The 26,591-nt window shown below is 44.0% G+C and overlaps 1 protein-coding gene across 3 annotated transcripts; it reads left to right on the top strand.

Moving 5' to 3' along the window:
• Positions 1-1,179: 1,179 nt before the first annotated feature.
• TSC22D2 (TSC22 domain family member 2) lies at positions 1,180-26,454 on the top strand. 3 transcript variants are annotated; one of them, XM_062005457.1, is made up of 4 exons: positions 1,180-3,497; positions 16,615-16,686; positions 23,923-23,974; positions 24,743-26,454. In XM_062005457.1, the coding sequence occupies exons 1-4, from the start codon at positions 1,507-1,509 to the stop codon at positions 25,001-25,003; spliced, it is 2,376 nt and encodes a 791-aa protein (XP_061861441.1). In that variant the 5' UTR covers positions 1,180-1,506; the 3' UTR covers positions 25,004-26,454. The 3 variants fall into 3 exon arrangements, with proteins under 3 accessions (XP_061861441.1, XP_061861443.1, XP_061861442.1); XM_062005459.1 differs by having other exon boundaries at positions 16,615-16,723; positions 24,743-24,831; XM_062005458.1 differs by lacking the exon at positions 16,615-16,686 and having other exon boundaries at positions 1,181-3,497.
• The last annotated feature ends 137 nt before the right edge of the window (positions 26,455-26,591 follow it).

Genomic DNA, 26,591 nt, shown 5'->3' with positions numbered 1-26,591 from the left:
TCGATGACTGGAGCAACGGAAATGACATGTAGTGTAAAAAATGACTTACAGGCTGTGTCAGGGATTTATGAGATGAGCACCCAAGGACACCGGAGATGGGCATGAACCACCAGTGATGCAGGTGCGGAAAAACCAACAGAAGATCGGGCAGGTAACACAGTGGAAGAGTTCCAAGCCAGCGCTGTGCTGAGTTGTGCTGAGCTGAGCTGTGGGAAGGGTGTTCGGTGGGACGGGCAGCACAACGCCGGGCTCGCAGAGGCCGCGGGCGCCGTGAGGGGCGTCGGGCAGCGGGCGCTGTGGGGAGCGGGCGCCGTGAGGGGCGGCGGGTAGCGGGCGCCGTGGGGAGCGGGCGGCGGGCAGCAGGCGCCGTGGGGAGCGGGCACTGTGAGGGGCGGCGGGCGGCGGGCAGCAGGCGCCGTGGGGAGCGGGCACTGTGAGGGGAGGCGGGCAGCGGGCGCCGTGGGGAGCGGGCACTGTGAGGGGCGGCGGGCAGCGGGCGCCGTGGGCAGCGGGACACCCTCACGTTCGTGATCCCGAAGCGCGGACGCACCGGCACCTGCCGCCCGGCGCGCGTACCGCCCTCAGCCACGCGCGCACCCAACGGCCGGCGGCGGCCCGCGCGGGGCCGGGAGGGACCATCCGGGCGGCGGGGCGGAGGGGCGCACTTGGCGGGCGGTGCCACGTTCCAAAGGGCCGCCGCGCGCCGCTCTCGCTCCCCCACCCTCGCCTTACCCCCGCCGAGCGCCGTCGGGCGTGACGTCATCACGCCGCAGCGTGGGGGGGCGTGGCCAGCGCTCTTCCCAGGGTGCAGCGCAGGAGAAGTTGAGCCCCATCTTGGGCGAGGGGCGCCGCAGTCGGAGCCCGCGCTCCCGGGGCCGCCGCCGCAGCGCAGCGGGGCCGCCCGCGCCCGCCCGCCGCAGGGCCGCGTCCTCGCCGCTCCCGCCTCCTCGCCGCCGCGCGCCGGCCCTCCGCCCCGGGGCGGCAGTTGCCCGTGGGGGCTCGCCCGCGGGCTGGTTCCGAGCAGGATGCGCCTGGCGCTGGTCTCCAGGTAGAGCGCGGAGACAGGGCGGCGGGGGGTGGGGGTGGGGGGGACGCGGGGCCGCCTGGGCCTCGCCCGGCCGCCGCGGGGCCCCTCGCGCGGGGCGGGCCGCGGGTCCGCTTCAGCGCCCGCCCGGGGCCCGCGCCGCGCCGAGGCCGGCAGGAAGCCGCGAAGGCGCTCGGCCGGTCCCGCCGCGCTCGGAGCGGGGGCCGCGGCGGGGAGGAGGACGAGGCCCGCGTCCCGGCCGCGGGAGGAGGGCTGCGGACGGGGAGGAAGAGGAGGAGCCCCGCCGCCCCCCGCGCGGCCCGCTGCCCGCCAGCGGTAGCTCCGCGGCCCGCCCGCCGCCGCAGGAAGCAGCCGGAGGATGTGCGGTAGCGCCGGGGGCCCGGCCGGCACGCCGTGACAGCCCGCCCCGGCGCCACGCTCGCATCGCCGCGGCTGGCGGAGCCCCTCCCCGCTGAGGAAACATGTCCAAGATGCCGGCCAAGAAGAAGAGCTGCTTCCAGATCACCAGCGTGACCACGGCGCAGGTGGCCAGCAGCATCACCGAGGACACCGAGAGCCTGGATGACCCGGATGAGTCCCGCACCGAGGATGTGTCTTCTGAAATCTTTGATGTTTCCCGTGCCACCGACTACGGCCCCGAGGATGTCTGTGAGCGGAGCTCCTCTGAGGAGACTCTCAACAACGTGGGCGAGGCTGAAACTCCTGGCAGTGTCTCTCCCAACCTCGTTTTGGATGGGCAGCTGGCTGTAGCTGCTGGAGGAGTAGCTGGGGCTCCGCCAGCCGTGGCCCCCAATGGGGGGGCTGTGCCCAAGAGCTCTGCTGTGCCTCTACCGGCTGCTGCTCTCGGCACTGCTGTGGCAGGAGGTGGCAGTGCTCAGACTGCCTTGCCCTCCACAGGACCTTCTGCATCTGCTGCTCCTGGGGTGATGTCTCAGACAGTGGCTGCTGCATGCAGCTCACGCTTCAGGGTGATCAAGCTGGACCATGGTACGGGGGAGCCCTACAGGCGAGGACGATGGACGTGTATGGAGTATTATGACCGGGACTCTGATGGCAGTGGTGTCCTGGGCAGGACTGGAGATTGCATTAGACACAGCAGCACCTTTGAACAGGCTGCTCAAGAGAGGGACAGTGGCCTTGGTGCCACAGGAGGTTCCATCGTGGTCTCAACTGTACCAGCATCAGCCCATGGCCCTGATTCTATCGCTGACAGTTCCCTTACTGCTGTATCACAGCTACTCCAGACAGAGAAAATGAACCAGTCCTCTCTACAGCAACCTAATTTTGTCATTGGGCAACAACAGCAGCCACAACAACCCATAGGTGGGGCCATGCCTCAAAGTACTGCTCAGCCTATGTTTTCTGGGGCTTCTGCAGCAAATCAGCAAATGATGGTGCCACAGCAGTCGCAGCCACAGGTAAATACACAGGGTGTTGCACAGGCTGGACCCAACGGGAAAGGCATGGCACCTCCAAATGTGACAGTAGGTCAGCCAAGCATTCCTGTGGCACAACAGCAGGTGCAGCAGGCAAACATACCAGTGACTCAGCCTCAACAATTTGTTTATTCTCAGTCCCAGATTCCACCAGTGCATCTACTGCCGACGCAACCTTCTGGTCAGACCGAATACATGCAGCACATGACAATTATGCAGTCTCAAGGAGCTCTTCAACAGACTACTACGGGCTCTGTTCCAAGTACTGTGGCTTCCAGCCTTCCTGTGGGGCAGGTGACGGGCCAGAATCCCTCACCTGTGGGAGCGCCGGCGATGGGGGTGTCGGCACAGCCCGGCGAAGCGGTCGGACAGGGATCAGGACTGATGCCGAGCAGCCAGACACAGGCTAGTCAGACTGCTGTTCCTCAACCAGGAGGTGTGGTACAGCAAGGCATTGGACATACAGGGGTTGTGCAACAGAAATCTGTGACTCAGCATCAAATGGGTGGAAGCAGTCAAGTGTCCGGAATGCCTGGTGCTCCCCACGCTGTGGTCTCTGGAGTTCAGAACGTGCCTGCGGTTGTGCCCGGTACAAGTGTGCCTAGTGTGTCTACCACCGCTTCTGTTACTATGCCAAATGTCCCTGTTACGCTAGTCCAGTCCCAGCTGACTAGCCACACTTCTGTCAGCAGAAGTACCGGAGTTGTCCAGCCACAGCATGTTGGGCACTCGTTAATGCAAGGCACACCTAACGTACCTGCAAATCTGCCACAGTCAAACCTCGGACAGTTTCAGACTCAAGCTCAATCCTTAGGCCAGATTGATGATACGAGAAGAAAATCGGAACCCCTACCTCAGCCACCACTTTCTCTTATAGCTGAAAATAAACCTCTTGTGAAGCCTCCCATTCCAGACACTCTAGCAAATCCTCTTCAGTTACCTGCAAGTACTCCTATGAATAGCCTTGCCAGCTCTGTGTTTGGCATCTCTATTCCTGTTGATGGTGATGAAGACAGGTATGAATTATTTTATAATCCCACAAAAAACCTTTTTCTTAAGGGGGGAAAAAAAAAATCCACTTTCAAGTTACTGTCAAGTGTTTGCAGATTTATACTTTCAGAAAGCCATACTGAAATTTGTGGGCCTCTTTTTTTAAGAGTACAAAGTTTAGCAAACTGTTTAGGCAAGTAATGAGCTGTACTCATTCTACTGGGGTTGTGAGTGTGATTCTTTTTTTCACAAAACAGGGCAGAAAATAGCCTGAAAGCTCCTTAATGCTCAAATAATATGACCTCTTCCAAATCAAAGACACAGAACTGTTGTGCACCCGGTTGCTTAGCATGCAAGGTTCTCTCCTTTCCCCTGAACGTATCATAAGACACTAAAGTGACAGCCAGGTTAAAATGGGTTTCTCAACACTACTATATTGGACCGTTGCTAAAAATAGAAGTATAGTGCTATCTGAGGGCCATCAGGTGAGGTGTCTTGGAAATCTTCAAGCCTTCTAACACAGACTCTTGATTTTTTTATCCTGCTGTTGAGTTTGCACTTTATAGTATGAGTAAGGAAAGTGCTTGTGTCTGGATGTGAGTTTGCATGTCCTTACACAGTGAAAGCTCTGCAGATAATGATCCTAAGAATTGAAGAAAACCCAGATGCTGATAGCTTGGGGAAGATGTAGACATGGTGAAAAGTACAATCTTACAATGGACTTTCTTGATAGGGGAGTAATTTGGAACTATTAGTTGTAACAGAAGTGTGTAGCATGAGCAGACTCATCAGAGGGCCTGAAAAGAAGCATGTATGTGACTCTTATTCCTGTAGATTTATCTTGCTGCTCTGAAAGGTAGTGTGGTGGCTAAAGCTGTTCTTGGTTGATCACTTTGAGGGAAGACATTAATGGAAAGTAGTGTTTGGGCACTGAATTAAGGTCTTTAGTGTTTACTGTTGGGATTACTGCAGCTTGAAGGAAGGAAATACATGTGGGTTATATGTATTTTTTAAAATAGGAGTAACACCATTATGGAAAGGTCTCATGTGCCCAATTATCCTGTAAGTCTTCCCTTGCCTTGGGAGAGTACCAGACTTAATAGAAGGGTCAGTGTTGCTTGAAGTGCCTTTTGGTAAAGCAGCTGTGCTTATTTGTCTTAGGATGTAGGTAACTCAGAGGCAAATGAGTATTTGGAGGGTTAAATGTGCAGTAATGCAGACCTGGTGCTTGCTGGAGCTTGGACTGATGCTGCTTGGGGTAGTAACTGCTAATGCCTTGATGCAAGCCGAAGATGCGTTCTGGAGAGTTGCACTATTTCTGATTAAAGTGGTAAAGACCTTAAAAGAAAAAGTTAAGCAGTTAAAATTTTGTAGCAGTTGTGCCTACCTTAAGAGGCTTGCTGACACAGCTGACAAACTCCTCTTTGTGCAAATAAGGTTAGATTTCAGGCTGGTAGGTTTTTTGCATAGCTCAGTATATTATCGGAAGATGATTTGTCTCATGTTTAATCATTCTGATGATTAAGGAGTTAGAAAGGAATGTATTTTGCATTCTTTTGCATAGCTTCTAATACTTAATATTTATATAAATCATAGTAACAGGCAATATTATCTGTGACAAGTGAATCATTTTAATGATAAGGAAAAACTTGTCCTACTTACTCAAACCTGTAGGCTGCCAGCTTTGTGTTGTACACTGGGGAGACAGTTCTTGGTCCTCTGTACCCCAAGAGTGATTTTAGAAGTTGCTGTCATAGTTTTGTGTTTGAGCCACCTTGCAGCATTGCTTCACACGTTTCTCTCTAAATAAACCTATTCAGAAACTTGGCTATGAGAGTGATGAGTGAGGAATGGACTCTAGAGGAAGAGTTCTTTTTTCTTTACGTGCCACATGATGATGTTCAGTAGAGAAACTAACTTGTGGTTATCTGAAAAGAAATAAGTGCTTCAGTTGTCCGTTTCTGTGCTGGGTGATAAAACCTTGTCTTACTGAAGTGGTACACTAAGCAAGGAGCTATATGGTATATGAGAGCCTCATTCCAGCTGGGGGTGGCTTTCTTCAGTCATGAATGTGATATGCAGTAAAAGCTTACTTTAAATAAGGCCTAGACCTCAGACCAAGTAGGAGATAGGTACAGAAGTAGTAGATCTGTTTATTCTTTGCTCTTTTCAAAGAGCAGTGTGACTTCTGCTGATTTCAGACAGAGAAAGGAGAAAACAAAAACCTAGCAGCCTGTTAAGGGTGTTTTGTCACTTTGTTTTTATTTGCTTGCCTCTACTCACTAAGAAAGCTTTAATATGAATCTGTCTTCTGCTTGTCTGCTGTTCTCTCCTGGCTCCTGCTTTTTTTCCTTTTTCCAGATGTTTGAATTGTGCCACCACTCCCATGGGCTTCTGCCCAGCTGCTTCATCTGCAGCAGTCAGTGGTGAAATAGTTAATGAAGACCTTCAAGTGTCATTAATAGGCTGAGGGTTGACAATCTGATGAAACTAATAGGGCACAAAGGGAGGTCACACATCATGAGTCACTGTTTCAGGCTGCCTGCAGGTTCAGGAAGTTAACACTTGGTTTTGTCTTGAGTTTACTTTGTGATTATAAGAGCAAGAAATCTGTGGAAAGCATTTTTCTCTTTTGCTGCCTTGTTTCTCATACCCAGGAAGGGGGAAGGGGTTGTCAGTGTGTAGGCAGGTATCTTCATTTCTTCTGACACCTTCAATTATGTTTAAATATTTGTACATACTGGAAGTTTGACATATTTGTGTGGTTCATTCTCCTGTAGTCATCTTGTAAAACAGTGATTCATCCGAGAATACTATATAGCTCTAAATATCCTGGATTTATCTAGTAAGTCATTCACCATTCTAAATGTGAAGAGGAACTCTTTTAAAGGTAAAATAGTTTAGCATGGGAATTCTTCAAAAATGTGAGAAGTACACTATGATACAGACAAGTCTGATGTAAAAGGCTAGTCCATGTCCATCCTAAAAAATAGTTCTGTGTCATTCCTATCTTACTGTGTCTGACTTCACATCAGACTATATATAAGATGGAGGTGGAGGTGTAAGGTTGTATAGCCAAATATATAGTTAGAGTTACGTATCTGGAAATGTAGAGCTAACTGACTTGCAAGATGTGACTTGAATACCTTTAATGTCCTGTTCTAACAGCCCAGTATGCTTTTACAGTAGTCTATACAAAGCTGTTGATGAGTAATGAGGAATCAATTGAGGAAGAGGGGACAGGTAGGTGGTCCAAAAGAATTACAAAAACTCAAACCCAACACTTAAAAAAAACAACCCCAAACCCTCGCAACCTTTGGCATGTCACACCTTCCTTTAAAAAGCATAGCTGTTTCTTTTTTCTAAGTTGCTAAGGTCTTAAAAAGAGAAATCTTCTGTGGAAGTTGTGAAAGATTTACAGCATAATGTAGTTTTGTTTTCTTTTCCTCTATAAAGATGGCTACAAGTAGAATAAACTGCAGCAGTATTCAAGGATGGAGGAAATAGTGCTCTTACTGAGGCAGACGTGAATATTGCAGTCTGCTGTGAATTTGGAGCCTGACATACTACAAAAGCACAAGTAGAACTGGATCTTAAAATTGCTGTGACTTTATTGGGCAAACAAAGCAGCAGTACTGATGCTGTTGGGTTGAGGGTGGTTAGAGTAGCTCAGAGAATTTCAGGATCAGTTTTTCTACTCACCTTTATGCTCCTCTATACACAAACTCGTAGTTGACAAGCATAATAGTCCAGCTGGCCTAGTAACTTATTTTGGCTCTTGGGAGAGAAGTAATACATTGCCTCTGTTAAAAGAATGTTACTGAGAAAGCTTGTTCAAACCTCCTACATCTCTGACAGACTTTTCGGGCAAAATATTAATAGGCATGTTGGAAAAGGAGCAGATTATAGATCATTTTCCAGAGATAGCTGACCAGCTTGAACTGTACAGGCTGTATTCCAGAGACGCTAATGAATGGCTGCAATTGTGAGCTGTCAACTGCAGCAGCTAAACTGTTGAAAACCTGATTGTGCAGACTTCTTCACAGCGTATATCACAGCTAAATCCTGAATTTGTATAGTGTACTAAATGTTGATAAAACTGAGCTCTTGAGACCGTGTTCATAACATAAAGACAAAACTAGGCATGGGCCTGAATGGAACTTTGATAAGACAAAAAGTATTCTGCAAATATGTACCAGTAAGCAATACTTGAATTGCATTATTGTTGGATACTAGCTCTTAATTCATTTTGTTCTTAAACTTTGTGGAGATTTGAGCTCAGCTGCAGTCTTGAATATTTTCAGCTCCCCTCCTGAAGGGTTATGTTTACAAGTGTTTATAGAAGCAGGTGAAACAGACAGACATGCTTCAGAGTCATGAGTGCTTTCAGTTCAATGGCCAGAGATGCAGCATTTGAAAAAAGTTGAGATAGGGCTTCTGAGGTGAACCTTACAGTTGGTGATATCAAATGATGTTTGGTGCAAAAAAACCCTGCAAGTTAGTTGTGTTCACTTCTAGCTGTGCTTTCCACAGCAAAGATTACATAAGGTAGCTTCCTAGGTTATGGAAAACTTATCCTGCTGTCCGTTCAGTTTTTGTATTGCATGGTATCTAAACAGAAAAATACGTTTGCTCATTTGACAGCACTGTTTTCCAGTTCAAACATTCAGATGCCTTTGTTAAGGAGGAATCGCTACATTCTTAAAACTAACGAGCCTGTAAGTGTTTCAGCTGAGATAGTTGTTAAGAGGAGAAAAGAGGGAGAAATACCTGAAAAAAAAATCCCAAAGCAAAGCAGTTCAATGTGTTTTAAGGACTCTAGTTCACCAGCTCTGACACAAATGGTTCTCTGTACCTCATTCTCCAAAGTGTTTTGCTTAGCTGCTGTGGGTTAATTTTTTTTCTGCTCCCCTATGGAAGAGTGCAAGTGTTCTGTAGTCAGCATACTTCTGAATGCTGTCTTGTATGGCAGAAATAACAGCACATGCTTCATGGAAGCTTCTGGAAACTTGTTAAAGGTTCAGTATTCAGACACATAGGGTTTTTTGAGTTGTCAGGGCTACCAAACTATCAAACTGCTGAAGAGCCGAAACTTCTTTCGATTTATGCGTTTTTACAGGAGGTCTTGATAAGCTTTTATTACTTCAGATGTCACTGTAGTAAAAAGGAGATGTTTCCTGTTACCGTAATGGATGTTTAAATATTGACCTGTTGAGGCTATATATCATTGTTTCAGTTTTAAAGCTGATGATTAGCAGCTTCTCTTGCTAGTGGAAAATGCAAACCTTGTTTGTGCTTTCTGTGTGTTGGCAAAAACTCTGTAAGAAACTTCTGTGAGACTCCTCCTGCTGAAGTACAACTCGTTTAGTTCTGGTAGATAAATCTAGATTGCCAGCCACAGGTGCCTGCTTTTAGTCCTATATTTGACAAAGTGCAAGGATAGGAGTATTTATAGTAACTGGTAAAGCTACTGTCTTCTGAGAAGGTTCTCCAGACATAGAAGGTCACTTGAAATGCAATGTGAAGTTGTATCTGTATTCCTCAACTTGAAAATTCTTCCAAGAGGTTTTCTATATATATTTTCCCTTTGAAGCTGAGAGTAACACATTTGTATCATCACAGCTTGTTTGGTTGCTTTTAACAGTGCAGAGAGAAGGTAGAATTATTAATTAGTACCATAGAGAGGTGTCAGCTGTCTGTCACAATGACAACTGGCATGTTTGTTGAGTACTCATGAAGGATTACCAACTGAAATAGAGATCATTGTCACTAGCGGAAACCGATCCCAGAATCACCGACTGTTTGAGGTTGGATGGGGCCTCTGTGGGTTGTCATCTCCAACCCCCTGCTCAAGCAGTCACCCAGAGCTGGTTGCCCAGGACCGTGTCCAGATGGCTTCTGAATGCCTCCAAGGATGGAGACTCCACCACTTCCCTGGGCAGCCTGTGCCAGTGCTCAGTCACTCTGAGTGACAGAATGTCCCCTGATGTTCAGAGGGAACCCCCCTGTTTGTGCCCATGGCCTCTGGTCCTGCCACTAGGCACACCAGAAAGCCTGGCTCTGTGCTCTATGCACCCTCCCTTCAGGTGCTTGTATACATTGATGAGCCTTCTCATGCCAGGCTGTACAGTCCCAGCTCTCTCAGCCTTTCCTCATAGGAGAGCTGTTTTCTTGAACCTTCATCATCCTTGTGGCCCTTGATTGGATTCTCTCCAGTATGTCCCTGTCTGTATTGGAGAGCCCAGCACTGGATACAGTCCTCCAGCTGCAGCCTCACCAGTGCCGATCCCCTCCCTCAGCCTGCTGGCCATGTTTTACCTAATGCACCTGAGGATGCCACTCTTCTTGGCAGCAAGGGCACAGTCCTGACCTTTTCATTTCTGGGAGAGGATGTGTGGTATGCATGTGAGGGGGCAATGGAGAACTTTAGAATGGGTAAGAAATGGGATATGGATTTCAGTGAAGTATCTGAGGATTTTGTATCTGTCTAGAACAAATTTAACTTCTCTGGTGTGTTGGAGGATGAGGTGATCAAAAATGAACATGAAAAACTACTTGCTTATTGGTCAAATTATTTCAGCTGTTTTTGTAGAGATGTAGGAGGTGGGTCCTGAGAATGTACCCACCAAACAGTATTCCTTGTAGGAGACAAGAACCATAAATACCATGACCAACCCTACACAAGGGGTAAGATCTCACACTGACAGTTCTGTAGTTAGGACTTCATCAGAGTGCAGACTGGAATGAAACTTCAGGGATTATAAAGAACTTCCAAATGGCGTGGAAAGGCAGGCAAATGTGTTTGTGATATAGTCCCTAATAAACCATGACCTACATTGTCTAGACTCAAGGTCTTTTTTTAAAAACTAAGTATTTAGTTTAAAATATTAGCTAATAGATGCTTTCTTGACCAATGTCATCTGAGTTAAGACAGGTGAGATTTGTCAGAGTCTACTTGAATCTGTTTTCTCCACTTTTTCCTACAGACACTGAAATATGTTGTCAAAAACAAAGGAACCATTCTTATAGATAACTGAAATATCTGAAACTGCTATACTGCAGCTTAGTGGAGAAAACAACATTTCCTTTTTGGGCTGTTTTCTTTGAAGATGAATGCTGAAGCTAGCTGTTGCACTGTGCAAGGCCACTTCCACTAATAGTCACAAGCAGCTTTCCCTTTCATCAGTAGGTTTGAGGAAATCTAGCTTTGTGGTCAGAGCAGGCAGTAGGAGCCTAATACTCTACAGTAACATGTTCAAACATGTTAATAAATGCCTTTTTCTTTACCAGCCAAGTTATGGAAAAGTCAATATTTTTAAGAGTTTTGACATCTATTCCAGATTTTTCTATGTATAATGCAATACTAGCAAATGTAGATCTTTTTCATTCAGAAATACAGAACTTATGTTGTTTTTAACTACCTCCTTTCATCCAGCATATTGGGGCCTGCTTTTTAAATGTATTCCAAGCTAACTCTCTCGAGTGGCATAATTTGCAAAGGAATAATATGGCACAGGGATATTAACTGACAAATTACAAGAGATACTGAATGACTCCAGCCTGACTAAGATGAAGTTCAAGGTGCTTGTTGAGACCCTTAAAGTTACTTTCTTCAGCTTGTCTCAGTCTGAACATGGATGACCCTTTCTGTAGCTTCTCTTGAAGGCTTCTTAATAGTGGCAAGAATCCCTGACTGGGTCAAGCAAAGACTTTCTGCATTGCTATTAAGTTTATAAACTTTGAATCTATAGTTGTTTCTCTTTGAAGATGTGATCTCCTGTGTGGGCTCTTTCCTTGAAGCTAAGCCATGCATCCTGTGAACTATACTGACTTGTATCCTCCCTGAAGAACTGATGGTTACCTTTACCCAGTGAGAAGACAAGTCATTAGTATGAGAAATCTCAAATCGAAGCATATAGCAAGTGTAAGAACAGAGTTGCTCAGACTAGTCCTTACAGTCTGTAAGAGTATGTAATTAAAAATCAGCCTGCCTGACAACCATGCCAGCCTTGCTTTATTAGGATGCAGTGTTTTAATAAGCATGTTGATGCCGATGCTGTCTACAGGGAGGAGGAGCACAAGAGTTTTGGTTACCTGACTGGAACAGAAGTACTAGTCGGGAGTGAACTAAGAGCATTCCGAGTCTGGCTTTGGAAAGTGGGAAGATGGGATGTAGAGGAAGGGAAAGATCATCAGTGAGTCCTGAACAACCTTAAAGCTGTTACGGTTGCAGGATTATTTGCTATACAGAACTCCTGAGGTCTGAGGAGCAATTTTTGGGGAACAAGAGAATTATGTCCTTAAGTTTTGGGTTGTAGCTGTTGAAATTAGTAGAGGTTTACAACTTGGACTCAGGCTTTCAAACAGTGTAACAAAATCAGGGGAAACATCTGACTTTTCATGTTGCTGTGTTCTACTGATGTAGTGTCTGAGAGATTTGAAAGGCAGAAACTGGGAAATTATGTTAATCAGAGAAGGCTTAACATTGCTAGTCTAGCAAGTCTACTTGGTAGGCTTAAGTGAATAACTAGGTGCAGCTCCACCTGAAATGTCAAGGCTGGTTAGCTTCTGTAAGCAAATTTTTGTGAAACACGTGTGCCTAAGAATGTTTTGTAATAGCTCTTCTCTGGAGTATGTCTAGAAGAAGCTATCCTGATTTTATACCTAGGAACTTTGTATTTGCTGAAGACTTGTTCATGCTAAATTATGGGAACCTGTTAAGTGAGTTTGAATTTAATACTGCACCAAAATGCTGCTAGGTTTTTGTTAGACCAGGTTTTCATAGTCAGTAGTCAGTAATCAAATTGCTTGGCTGAGAACAAGAAAAAGAGAACTTGCTGCTATTTTATCAGATGATGATGAAGTGTAGAAGTGAAGCTGAATCACCATTTGTCTCTCAAATCAGCATCACCTCGGGTCTGTCAGCTCAGTAAAGTTGTGGAATGGTGTGGTGCATCTGCTGTGATTTGGTATGAGATGGTTAAAGGCTTTGTCATCTTTAAAAATGCAGTGGTGGGTCAAGTGTAAAAGTATGTTCTACAACTTTCCAGTGCTAGGACAAGAGAAGAAATTGTTGGCATCTCTCCTGTGCAGCAGAGGATGGTGCTTGTCCTCTGGTGAGGGCACGTGGTGATCCCAGTGGCTGCTCTTCCTTCAGGGTGGGCTGGAACGCTTGACTCACTGAACACTGGGATTATCCACAGCAGCCCTCCAGTCTAACCATTAGTAGTGCTGATCTAACCTGCTGTGTCCATCCTGTATTCTCATTACCAGGTTTTTATTCTTTAGCACTTGTAGGGGCTGAAAATTGGTGCCAGTATTTTTTTCAGAGCGCCAAGCCCCCAGAGCAGGGGAAAGCTGATGCTATAGCATCTCAACAGAGCAAGAAAGCAGTCAGTGAAGTGCCTCTGATGGGCTTCTGTTCCTTAGACTCCAAACGTCAGGAGTCTGACACGCAGCTGGTTGAAATGGACCTGCTGATGTCACACTTCTCTTTTATTCTAGTTGTTGTGTGTTTCTTTAGTTCATCCTAAGTGACATAAATGTGACTTTGTTTCAGAAAGTGTTGGGATTGAGTATGTAGTTGGTTTGAAAACAAGTTTGGACTTGATGAGACAAGTAGCACAAGTTTGTTAAGATTTGATGGTCTTAAAGGTCTTTTCCAGCTGAAATGATTCTGTGGGAGCAGCGGAAACTGAGTGCTGGTGCTGCTGGCACCGCCTTGCTAATGACAGTGTAGTACACTTGGATGTTCTTTCACCCCATTCCTCTTCGATTCATAAGCTGTGATCTTACTAAACTGTCATGCAAGATGGCATTAATAGCTCTAGTAATATTATAACATGGCCACATCTTCTGTGACTTTTCTGTATAGGCTTGTTAATTTTTTTCAGAAGGAGTTTTTTTTCTCACATGGGCTTCTGAAAAGGCCATCTGTTTACTTGCTGCTGTCTAGGTAATCATAAATACGTAGTTCTGCTATGCTTTGAATTTTTTTCCTCTGAGGTACTGAGCCTAGGTTGTCTGACTTGTTTTCGTGTTTTTCAAAGATAGGTGCTTATGCCTTTTCAATCTTCTAGATCATTCCTGTTCTCAAAGTTAGTGAAAATAAGTCAGTGTCAGGGAAAGAGAGAGAAAGAGAACTGTCTGTGGTGATCTAGCGTGAGTTTTTGATTTTGCCACTTTGAGGGGAGGGGATGTGTGGTATTCTTCCTGTGTTCCTCCCCTTGTTGCCCTTAATTACTGATGTTGGTCAGTAGTTTGAAACATAGCTTCAGGTCTGTCATTAACAATGATGTTACTGTTCTTCCTTCAAAGGTAGTAGCTGGAAAAAAGGCATCTGTTCAGCAGGCTCTGTATACTGGAGCTGATAACCAGCACTCCCAAAGCCAGTATCATTATTGAAACTAAAAGACGTTTATCTGTATACATGAAAACTTTCCAGCTTTCACAGACATGGTTTCTAGCAAAGCAGAGCTCTCTAGAGTAAAGTTTGTGTTTGGAATATGCTTGTCCTGATTAATGGCAGTGAGAGGATATGAAGTGAGACTTTGGTTGTGGTTTAGACTTCTGTTTTGAAGGGACAACTTCAAGTTTCATATCTTCAGAGAACTGAATAAATGAATATATATATATATTCAAATATATTATATAATAATATAATATATTATATATATTATACAAAGTTTCTGTTGGATGAAAACTTGTTAAAAGGCATAAAATGTTTGCTGAGCTATTAAAGGAAATAAAATGGGTATGAGTTATAGGACTTTCGAGAGACACAGAGACAATTTTTACCAATGGAGAACAGTTTGAATGTTTAAACACCCTAAGGTACTTGTCTGTTACAGCCTCTGGGACTGGTATCAAGCCTTTCTATCCTCGGGATTACCTGTTCTCTTTCACCAGATATTGAGAGAAGTGCTTGATGTACCTCGTGTGGAAAAGGGAGTGGGTTCTCATTCTGTGGTTCAGTGTCAGGGATGTCCTCTTTCTGGCTGGCTCTTGGCTCCACAGCATCAATCTGACAACCGCGGGGACTGAGTTTTGACCTCTCAGACCCAGCTGTCTGTCAAGGAGAGGACCTGGGGAATCTGCTTCTCTGGTCCAGGCTGTCCCTGCATTCGGTCAGGGCATTGTCAGAAGGACTCCTGGTATTTCAGCTGTGACACAGCTGCAGCAGGCTACATTACACTACTCTGTAAACTGTGTTCTCAATTGTTTCTGCAAACTGAAAGGAGTTTTTAGTGTTCTCTAACCTTCTACTGTTGTGGTTAAAAATAGATGTGTCAACAGTGTGAAACTCAGTTGTTTTAGTTCAGACCTGCACATTAAGCATCATTCATGGTAGTGCTGTGGATTTGCTTTTCCTGTTTAGGTAGCACACATACTCCCACAGTTAATGTCTTGCTAAAATACAGCTACAGATTAGAAAATGTGCCTTTAATTGTCTGAAGTAATGCAAAAGTAATTTCAACAACATAGGGTACAAATGAGAAAAATGAGGAAAACTTTCATACCTTTCCAGATAATTGTTTGAGTAGTACAAGAGGCTGTAGCATATAGGAAATCCCTATAAAAATAGATCATATGGAATACATGCTGTGTGGTTATAAAGCACAACCTGACAATAGCAACAGGGTTTTACATTATTCAAGTAAATTTATCTTGGAAGTTGAGTGACTTTCTGTTCAAGCCACTTTCTGAGGAAGAGATTCTTTACATAGTCCTCACAGGCAACTGAAGTAGAAAGAGGAGCTTGGACCCCATCCCTCCCTTCAGTAAAAAGTTATCTCTTGATCGGTAGATGCAATTGCTTTCTGTATGTTAAGTCCCCATATAACACCAATATCCTTTAGCTATTGTGTTGATCTTCGTATAATTAGTGGTATTGTATGCACTCAAGTGTACAGTACTTCCCAGTAATACATAAGTAGTACCAACATAAGAGCATGATATCAGATTGATCAAGCAACTTTCAAGCCAAATTCCAGACTCCCATGGAAATCCTTCTTTGAAGGATAGAATGGTGAAGGTGGAGGGATGGCAAACACTTCAAACAAGTGATTTCTGATCATTGCTGATGCAAAAATATTGTTATCTTTGTGAGGTTTTTGGTATGCACCTGCCGTGGGAATCAAGTTACTTCAGACAGTGTTTTGTTACGTTTCCAATTCTGGGAGTGTAGTTGAAATTGTAGACAATAATTGTACTTAGCTTGACAGTTGTTTCAGTAAGTGTTCTTGACAAAGGAAAGGAATGGCCACTGATGCTTCTAAAGTTGGTGCCAACTTTTAACTTTAAAACCAGCTTTGAAAGGAATTTGAACTTTGGGCTTCATCCCATATCTTGTAAGCAAGTGTTCAGAGGAGACCTCAGAGTTAAGATTGTTAAATAACACTCATGTATAGTTACTATCTGTGGACAAATACATGCTGAACAAGGTGGGTCAGGCTGTGACAGAATTTGTGCTGTAGAGTCCAGTTTGTAGGAAGGTTACTGGGGCCTTTGTTGAAGGCTCAAGACCTGGGGTGGTATTAGAGCACTCTGATGTGCTCCTTGGTGAAACGTCTCTGCACAACAATTCCCCTATTGAACATAGAGATGGTCAAGCGTGAGGATGACTGACAACCACTTACAAAGTTATAGAGATGTGTTAGATTCCACTCTTTAGTTTCAACTTGAGGTGGTTTTCAGTTTCAGCTTATCAGTCACAGCTTGAATGTGACGTGTTTAGCTCTGACTTTTAGGTCTGCCTGGAGAACTCTTGTGTTTTCAGTATGAACTGGGGTGCTAATTAGAATAGCAATAGGGGATACTGCTTGCAGAGATACTTTAAAATATGAAAAATGTGACAGGTATCCTTTGAATTTAGGTATTGTGTAGCACTAGTGGTATACAGCTTACCTATAGAGGATCATCAGCATGACACATTTCATTAGTGGCTTTACAGTCATCTTTTTATAGTAGCAACTTCAAATAGCATAGCCATTAAACTGTCCTCTAGACATTCTCTAAACTTTCTGACATGAATGTAACCTTGTCTGGACAGCTAATTTACTTTGTGATGCAGGTTAAATTAGAGCTAGTATTTTTGTCACGTACCGGTTTTCAATGTGTGTATTTGATTCTTGGATCTCATAGGAATCCGTCAACTGCGTTCTACCAAGCGTTCCATTTCAACAAGTTACGCGAGTCAAAGACCTTCTGGGATAGGTATGAATGCTTAAGTCTGGAATGCATACGTGCTGAGGTATGCATGAACAGCTTCGCTCTACGCAAGTTTCTCGGCATTTTGTTTTGTGCAGAACTGCTGCTTGTGGTTAGAGCTTCTGCAGCCTGAAGGTCTGAAAGCAGACATGGAAGTGAAGTGTTTGTACTGGAACTAAAAGCTAAATATGTCTTAAAAATGAAATGACTTCTGTGTTCTTCCTTCTTCCCTTGTGCATGTGCCATACATATCGTGTCAACTGAAAGAGTTTAATGCTAGTCAGCTACTTCTCTACCTTCACTAAAATATTTGCAGCTTCCTTTTCCAAAAATGGTAATTTTTTGACATTGTGGCTTTTGAGTCCTGTATTAGAAAATGAGTTGTGAAAATGATGTTTTTAAACACAATTTTGGTGGCAAAGTTGAAATCTCTTGGTTTCAAAACCAGGAAAGGAAGCTTTCTGGCTTGCTCTTGTTTTGCTTAAGTAAAGCTAGATGGGGATTATACGTGAACCATGACAAGATATGAGGACAAAGTAAACCTTCCAAGTTAGCATTGAACTCATGGCAAGAACCTGCAATGAAGTGCAGCAAAGTCATATCTGTAGCGGATATGACTTGTCAGCAATGCATCATTAATTCATCAGTAGCTGCAAACTGTTTCTTTCCTGCACTTCAATGATTTGGAATGGATTTTTTTGTCAGCATTAAGTTGAAGTCCTAGCGATTATGTGACTTCATGCCTTGTGATGCTCTGGCTTGTCACATACTTCTGCTTAACAAGCTCTGTAGTGCATAAATTTTGTTTAGAAGTATTGATAACTATTTCATCACTGTACTGATTCTGACTTTTCAACTTGCAAAGCTTAACCGAATCCTTTAAAGTTTGCTTGGCAACCATTTGTATGCTGTACAGTACAGATGGTTAAAAGTAATGCTAATGCATCCAGCTCTTCTGATTTACTCCATAGTGGAAGCATTAGCATTAGGCTAAGTTTCAAAAGCATGTCTTCCTTTTCTAGCAGAGACTTGGACTAATTTACGTTTTTAAGCTCTGGATGATGCCACTTTCCTGTATTTATGGGACACAGTTGGTATTTATTTTCCAAGGACTTAATTATTTAGCTGAAACAAACTTGAGGGCTCTGACTACAGATTTGTTGTGTAGACTAAGAGTTCACTTTAAGGTCTAACCTTTTTCTCTTTCTCTGTTTTTGTGTCTCAATTGGGGAAATCTGATGAAAAAAACACCCTAAAATCAAATAATTACTGATTAAGATTGAGGCTTCACAAATCTAAGGTTTAAGTACAGTGTCTGATGCAAGTACTGGAAGTGTTGGATGTAGAAAAGTCTTGAATTCAGGTAGAAGAGTGAAAATGGCTTCCTTTAATCTTGCATCTTTGAACACTTTGTGGTAAATACAAGCAATTGGAAAAAAACCAGAATCAAATTAATCAGAATGGATTCAAGTTGTCAGTGTGTAATCTGTTCAAATTCCAAAGTGTTTGACAGGACGTAGTAGGCTTTGCGTTTATACCTCAGTTAGGAGACCTTTTTTTTTTAGATCAACTTATGTAGTTTTGCCTTATGTGACTGAACCAGAAAAGCTTTCAACAGTAAGCTTCTGAAGAAAGCACGCGGAGGGAGGTTCCCAGATGCAGCCAGCCGGGGCACAGCCAGCCTGGGCAGCTCAGGGAGCGTGGCGCAGGGCAGAAGCTCGGCTTGGCAACGTTGGGCATCCTGGCAGCACCCTGGCACCTGCACTTTGCCGTGGCAGGATGGCCTCTGAGGCAGGCTGGAGGGGATCTGTTGGCACACTGGAGTAGTTTGATAAGAGTAAGGTGGTCTGGGGACCTTTTTTTTTGTGATCTCTGGTTTGTGAAAGAGAAGTCTCTGATGTGAAAATAAGCTCATCCAATTCCTGCAGAATCCCAGGGTTCCCCCATCCCAAAATGTGGGGGCTAGAACACCGCAAAACATACGGATCTTTGGCCTGGTAGCAGTAGACTTTGCTTTGCAGCTCCTTCAGAAGTAGTTTGTGAACCTCAGGAGCTCGAGTTAGGAGACTTTAGTGTAAACGTAATAGGAAATCTTGCTGTGTAAATTCAATATTTTTTCTAACAGGTACAGATTATTCTCCTATGAGCAGCTATCTCTTGGGACCACATGAAGTCAGCAAAGCTAACCAGTAAAAGTTTGCTAAATTGCTCCGTTGAAGCAGGGACTTGTTTGTTTTTCTCTAACACACCATGGCTGGGCAGAGTGCTGGTAACATTCAAACCAGTAAATAATAGCAAGAACCTAGTTGTTGCTGGTGTGTTTTTCAGGAAGCCTGCAAACAGGTTTCTGCATAGTGTTAACACAGGTGTTGCTAAGGACACAAGTGTCTTGGGTCTTTTCAACTGGCAGGGTTACAGAGATGAGGACAAAGGAGAATAATGGTCTCTTGGGTATTCCAGAGGTCTGGGTGCCTGCTCTTCCATGCATGTGTTGCCTTTGTATGGTAACAGTGCTGATTTCGCTAAAGAGCCACTGTTGGTAAATTTACATTTAAAGCAGTAGGGTTTATGTTGAGTTTGTGACACCTTAAACCTTCACAGTATAAATTAATTAAAAATGTGGATTTTCCCTGCATGCTGTCACCCAGATAAATGCATTGTAAGTGTTGCTGGTAAATGGGATGAATTAGACAACATCTCCTTGTGTGATGGATCTTACCAAACTTCCATTTCCTCATTCCCTGCCTTTCTGTTAAATGAGATGCTTCTCCTGGAGAGGAGAAAGTCAAGAGTTATGCATGTCACTTTTTTGACTGTAGCTTTATCTAGAGGTTCTTTTAGGGGTGAAACATTTCTGATGTGAAGTTAAGAGTCTGAAACTCCATGTGAAATTTAAAAGTTTTAGGATGAGGCTGATGTTTCGTGTAACACGCTGATCCTGTCAGTGTTGTGATTAACAAGTTTGTTCTTGATGCTTGGTTCTCATTGACATGGTGGGCAACATGACTGTCTTCACACACAGGGAAGGATGTTTGGCTCAAAACAAATGTGGGAACATTTGTTCCTTCCAGAAAGGTTGCTTGATAACTTGATTTAAAAGGGAGATCAGTTGGTTCAAGGATGCCTGCCTGAGACTGCAGCATGTAACATCTTTTCCACTTTAACCTCAAGCAGAGCAGATCTAGTGCTTTAAAGGTAGAGGCGTCTTAGAGGGCTTTGCTGTCAGGACTCTTTCTTTCCCATTGCTATACACTTTTTCAGCCTGTTCTGCAGGCATTTTTTCACTCTTGCAGAATTAGCAGTGTTAAGTGATAGGGTTTATGTATCTAAAAGCATGAGGTGAATGGTACAATAACTCTTGATACTAAACTTTAGAGGAACTATCAAGAGCATGGAAAAGCAAGAAAACTCATGCATTCTGACAGTCTTTTGGGGGAAGCCTTGCTGCTAAGAAATTGCTGGGGAAAGTAGGATGCAGATAATCAGTAATACAGCTGCATGTGGCTTTTACTGACTGAAAAATATGAAGCTTCAAAATGAGTTTTGGTCATCTAGTCAGTAGGATGCCTAGTCATGTTTAAATGTGAAACACTGTTACCTAGGCTAGTACTCCACAGTGCTGAAGTAGGGCTCTTTATAACTCTCGTTCCTAATTTATCCAGTGTTGACATAAAATGCACGTTACTGGGGACTGGAATCTAGAAGGGAAGCACTGTATTCCCAGTTTTAAAGCATACAATGAAGTTGCAAATGGGTTTTTATTTTGGAGTTTGATTCACAGTCTTTCCACCTCAAATTTGAAGTGAACTTTGAAGTCCAGAATGTGTCCCTTACAAGTATGGCAGTTATATCTAAAGACATTTAATGGTGAAGACACCATGTTGAGTACAGTGATGCTTTTTGAATTCACCATTGAAACAGATGTTGCAGCTGGTGAATGTAAGGTGATGCTGAAAGTTAAGGATTTGGAACAGCCTGTAGTAAGCAGGCTTGAACTGCAGAGTTATGCCTAACAAAGAACATTTGTTTGATCATTATATAATCTCTCTTTTCAGTGAAGCTATACACTAGCTTGTGTTGTGCCAACAGGGCTGCCAAACACCTTTTTTAACAACAGCTTGTTGATGAGACTGAAACATCTTTCCAGTAATACCTTGTCATATGGTTAGGATATTGTTGTATGCCTTATGCATCCTTTCATCTGCCCTATGTTACCTGACGTGGACTTTTATTGATGTTTTACAGTTTCAACAATAACCGTCAGACACCTGAAGTTCCTGGAGCAATCAGCTTTGTCTAAAAGCATGGCATAGTAACTGGTCCTTTTGTATTAGCGCTAAATGATGTCTTTCCACTTCTAGCTCAAGAGTTTGCAAGTTGAGTCACCGGATATATGGGGCACTCAAACATGGGACATCCAAAAAGAGTTTTTAACAGATGTGTTTTTCCTGGCCCTTTCATAAGGACCGATTGTATCTATAAACTTAATTCTGCAGCCATGGGATAAAATGCTTTTATGCAAACAGAGCTTTGATAGCAACAGCCAAGCATTTGAGGAAAAATAAGGTTTGGCAGCATATTTGGACACTGCACTGTAAGAACAGCTGTCACTAGAGTGCTCTGCTCTTGAATGCCTCACAGGAGCTATTTGTTGTGGGGAACACTGTAATAACAGAATCCTATGGGAATTGTGCTAGCTCTTAGAAAGTGAACTGAGATCTTGATCAGACTAAAGCTGCCTGACCAAGGGAAAGGCTACTGTGTCGGCATGGAACCTCTCCTGAGGTGGGTGGCAGTGCTCTGTGTGGCCATGGGCTCTGCCTGCTGGAGACGAGCAGGATGGATACCTAGATTTGTGCAGAGAGCAGGTCTGGAGTCCTGGCTCCATTCCTCAATAGTAGTGCAAACTGCTCTGGAGAGAAGTAACAGAAGTGTATAAACTACTGACTTTCAGCACTTTCTGTTAGTACCACTTTAAGTATAAAATAAGGTGGGAAAGTGATACTTTCTCTGGCTGCATTCAGAGTAATGAAGAGTTCTTAGACCTGCACTGTGAACACTGCACTTGTTTAAAGGGCAGGCAAGAATTTGGATCACAAGGGTGCCTCTGCAGCACGCCGTGCAGGCAGGAGTGTTTCAGGTGATCAAGGGGAAGACTAACTTGTCTTCCACCTGAGAGTCTTTGTGTAGCTGATGGAATGCCCTAACTTTGAGCAGTGCAGTGGACTTTAGTTTTTAAGTAATCACACTGCAAAATAGCTGAAACAGGAATAAAATAAGAGTCCCAATCTCAAATGTAACTAAAAAGTATTGGCAGAAGGTATATAATTATGGTGTAAAGGTGTGGAAGCAGATCCCACTACAAAGTGTGCTGATTGCTTTAATTTTGCTCCTTTTGTTTAGATGTGTTTGGAGCTGCTTCACCAGACTTCTGGAGTGGTGTTTGTGAAAGGCTGTGGCAGGGACATTTGAGCAACCTGCACTAGTAGGAGTCTCTGCCCCTGGCATGGGGGCTGGACTAGGTGATGGTTAAGATCCCTACCTATCCAAACCATTCTGTGGTTCTGTGACATGAAAGTGTCTTCGGGATTTCAATGACTCTTGAACATGGACGTTTTGACAGACAGTTCCAGAGCACAATAATGCAAGATGGAAAGGAATACTTAACCTTGTGATTATAAATACTACTATTAGAGGAGGTTTACCACAGGTATGGCTTGAAAGAGGCTTAGAAGATAGTAAGACACTGGAACAATTTTCTTGTGAAGTGAGTGTTCAGCATTTTGGGTTTAGGTTACAAGCTTTGTTCAGTTTAGATGTAGAGGGTGTTATTCCCTCAGTCTGAAAAGCTGATTCCTTCTGCTTGTAAAAGCCTGGTGCTAGGGACTGACAGTTCTTGTTGAAATGGATTTCTCTAAATAGTGTCATATTTTTTTCAATAGTTGAGCTTTGTTTCGTGTATGTAACTAATACTGGTGAGCATGCCGCCAATACTAACGTTAAACAGACTTAAATTGCTTTTCCTTAAGAGCTGGTGTCGTTGAGCGAGTGCTGTGTGTTTTCAGAGAAGCGCATTTCCAGGCATCACCACAGGCCTTGCATTTTCCCCATGGTAACTCTTTTTAAAGGTAGCTGTGTGCTGCTGATAGTGCTTCCCCAGCCACCGAAGCTGCTATCAGCAGCTATCACTGGTGTGGCTGGTGGACAGTCCAAGAGCTGATGTCTTGCATCAAATGCGCAGCTGTGGAGTAAAACCGGAGCGGTGATATGTAAGGTGGGAGGGCAGATGTGGGGGACGTTCTGCGGCTGCTGGGCTGCTGCTCCGCTGGAGGTGGCTCTGTGGCATGTCTGCTTGGCCTCCTAGGATCCTTCTCCAGGCAGAGGGGTCAGAGCCTGTGAGACAGCAGGGGCATCCCCAGCCCCTCAGAATTCCAACTCCAGAGAGGCAAGTGAGCGACTGACTTGTGTTCCTGTGTTGTGACTTGAGAACAGGCCAAAAGTACTACGGCCTGCTTTGCTGTAACCCAGGCTGTAAAGATGCAGTTTAACACCTTGTTTTGCACGGTAGATACGAGTTGTTACAGTGGTGACTGGGATGTTCTGTTAGGCTGTGCTGCAGTGGCAGTCTCTGGAACAAGACTGGCCCTGACTGTAGCCAGGCAGCTGCAGTGCGTTTCTGAGATGTTGGATACCATCAGTGAGAGTTGGTGGAAACGCAGGCAGTGCAGCTGTGGGGCTTGGGGCTCTGGTCACATCTTGCTCTTCCGGGGACTCCTGCTGCTTGGTTGCAAAGCTGTAAATGGTGCTGATCCAGGAACTTTGACACTGGTCAGTAGCCTTCAGGTAAAGCCAGAGAACAAATACTGTAACAGGGTTTTTTTCTTCAATGCTTTATAAAAGCAATTTAGCAGAAACAAGGTGAGGACCCCATGAATACCCCTGAATCCCTGTTTTCCCCAGTGAAGGAAACTAAAAAGTAATTAAAGGAATCAAATCAGTTAATTTACTGTTTATTCTAATGCATTTTTTCTGGGTGTCATAAGCATAGCCTGAGGAATTATAAACTGACAGAGCAGTGTCTCTTAGCCATGGTGGGCAGTTTGGGGAAGGGATGCCCCCATTACTGGACACTGAATCCAGTGACAGCAAGTTCTAGGAGCCCTGCAGGTGCCAGTGTGTGTGCAGCAGCTTTAACTGAATGATACAGTAACACTCACGAAGTTTTCTCCTTTATATTTGCAGCGCATCTGGTGCAAGTGTTGTTGCTATTGACAACAAAATAGAACAGGCAATGGTAAGTAAAAACTTCAGTTACTTCTATAGGATTAGTGGCTTATCATTGAGCATCAATTTCCAGCCACATTGTCTTTCGGTGAGTCTGTAACATCCCTTCAGCTGGATCAGACTGAGACCATCATTTGAAAAAAAGGCTGCTTCAGTATCAGCCATGGGATGCCCTCGAGCCATGGCTGCCTTCACTGAGGGCCCTGAAGTGTTCTGAAGTTAGCTTTCCTATGAATTTCTGTGAACAGGCTGGTTGAACTTAAAAGGGTGCGAAAATAAGTGGCACATCTAAGTCTCTTGTGAAATTCATCACTAGTTTTTCTTAATTGTCACTCAGACTACCACTCACTGCCCTCCTTGGCATTTCGTTCAGCTCATGTTAGGTCTGTTTGGTCTCTACTTCTGCCCATTTAAAGGCCTCCTTTCTTCCTTCTTGTATGTCTGGGTGTTTGGAATCATGTAACGCAGACTCCTCCTCAGGGTCAAAGCTTCAGAGCTGATGCTTGCTGAGTAGCTGGAACATCACTCTAGTCCTCGGAGTTCAGTGTAACTGAGGTGATGAGAACTTAATGCTGGAAACAAAGCTTTTGATGTGATGGCCACTTCACAGTGAAGAAAAGGGCTAGGTTGTTTGCTTTTGAAGGTCCATTTATTCATACATTGCTTTAGTTTTCCAGGCTTACCGCTTAGTGAAAGCAGTAAAATAGTAAGCCCTGGGGTTGGGGTGGAATGAAACTATTCCTTCACTTGGTCTAACTGTTAACTTTGTTCTTGACAGGATCTAGTAAAAAGCCATTTGATGTATGCAGTAAGAGAAGAAGTAGAAGTCCTGAAGGAACAAATAAAAGAATTAGTTGAAAGAAACTCTTTACTTGAACGAGAAAACGCACTGTTAAAATCTCTTTCAAACAGTGATCAGTTATCCCAACTCTCCACCCAACAGGCCAACCCCAGTAGCACTTCACAAGCGCAAGCAGTGATAGCACAGCCTCCGCAGCCAACGCAACCTCCACAGCAGCCGAATGTCTCCTCAGTGTAACGCTTCCTTGCCTCCTCCGAGAGAAAAGCCCGAGAGCAGTCTGTCCTTGTGTGCCACTGATTTTCTTTCTACTTTATATGAGAGCGAGTAGCCATGCTTCTGTTGTGTGTTTGGCCTTTTCAGTATTAGACAATCATTCTACGAGAGCTGTCCCCACGGGTGCGTCATGAAGTGCAGTTGGTGTCCGTTAGCCGTCGGTGCGTGGGGGAGCGGCAGGAGGGGGTGTGAGTGCAGAGAAGCCTTTGCTGGGTGTGCAGGAGGGAGATCTGCCAGAGCTTGGGTGGCTCTCCAAGGTTTCCATTTCCCGTGGATTGCTTTGAGCCTTGCTGTCTGGTAAGAAGTAACAATTCATCTTGAGAGCCACTGTTCTTTCGATATAAGTAACGTTTGCCTCCATTAGTTCCATGTATTTGTTTTATTTATTACAGGGCTGCTATTTTCATAATGTACATGAACAATGTCACACGACTTTTTTAAAGTTTTTTTAATAAATGTGTGTATCAGTACAACGATAGATGGGATCGCGTTCAGTAGGTGGAATGTTTAGGCAATAATTGAACAAAAGAATCCTGGCATATTTCTAACACTAATGGCAAGTTACCTTTGGTATTTATTTACGGTAGTAAAGATCCAGCTCGAATGTAAATTTTGTATAGAGTGTAAGTATGAAGACCATAGTGCATCTGTACAGGTAGTCACCAGTTATTGTGATATAATAAATAATTGATGGGCTATTTTGATGAAGAAAACTTTGCTCATTTCTGTTTCTACTTTCTGATAGAGAGAAATTGCCATGATTCCTCTGCTTTTTGACATTTCGTATCATCTTTTTTGTTGGGTGGGAATAAAAAGCTGTGAAATTGTTCAACCTACTTTGTAACCAAAGAAGCAAAGCTGTGTAATTGAGTTGTTGGGGTTTTTTTTTTTTTATTCTATAATGCACATTCTTCATGTATTTTTATTTAGTGTTTTCTCATTCACAACTTTCTTTGCTGTCTAGCATGATCTGCATGACCTATAATCTTTGAACCACTTTCGTACCTCATGTTTTTATCCAGCACTCTTATTGTAATATGTAATAGTCTGTGAACAATGTTAAATAAAAAAGAAAGAACAGCTGGTGTTGGTGGAGCTGAGCTAGTGTGCTATGCACTAGGTGTTGAAAAAGAAAAATAAATGAAGTGAGCCATCTTTTGTTCATTTAAAATGGTGTTTTGAATTTCGTATGCAGAAGACGTTTTGTTACATTGCAGATTTTAATGTATTTAATAAATGCAACATGCAGATTCAGTGCAGTGTATACCGAGTATTTAAATTAAAAATGTACATTTCATAAATGCAGTTTCCAGAGAGACCCTCCTTTGTGTAAACTAACACAGTCTGTCCAATGGATGTGTAAAGAGATATATATTTTAACACATTTTTCTGAAATTAAACTACAGTTTGTTGAAGTTTTTTTTGGCTGTAGCTGTTGTTGCAGTGTAACTAAACTCAGGAGCCCTTTTTTCCCCTAATAAAATGGAGGCAGGTAACCAGTCAGCCAGAAATGGAAGAGTTGCTTCTCCTGCAACAGACTTTCTCCTTTTGT

Source organism: Colius striatus, chromosome 12, assembly GCF_028858725.1.
Source record: "Colius striatus isolate bColStr4 chromosome 12, bColStr4.1.hap1, whole genome shotgun sequence".
Lineage (NCBI taxonomy): Eukaryota > Metazoa > Chordata > Aves > Coliiformes > Coliidae > Colius > Colius striatus.
This window is presented reverse-complemented; position numbering and strand designations above follow the sequence as displayed.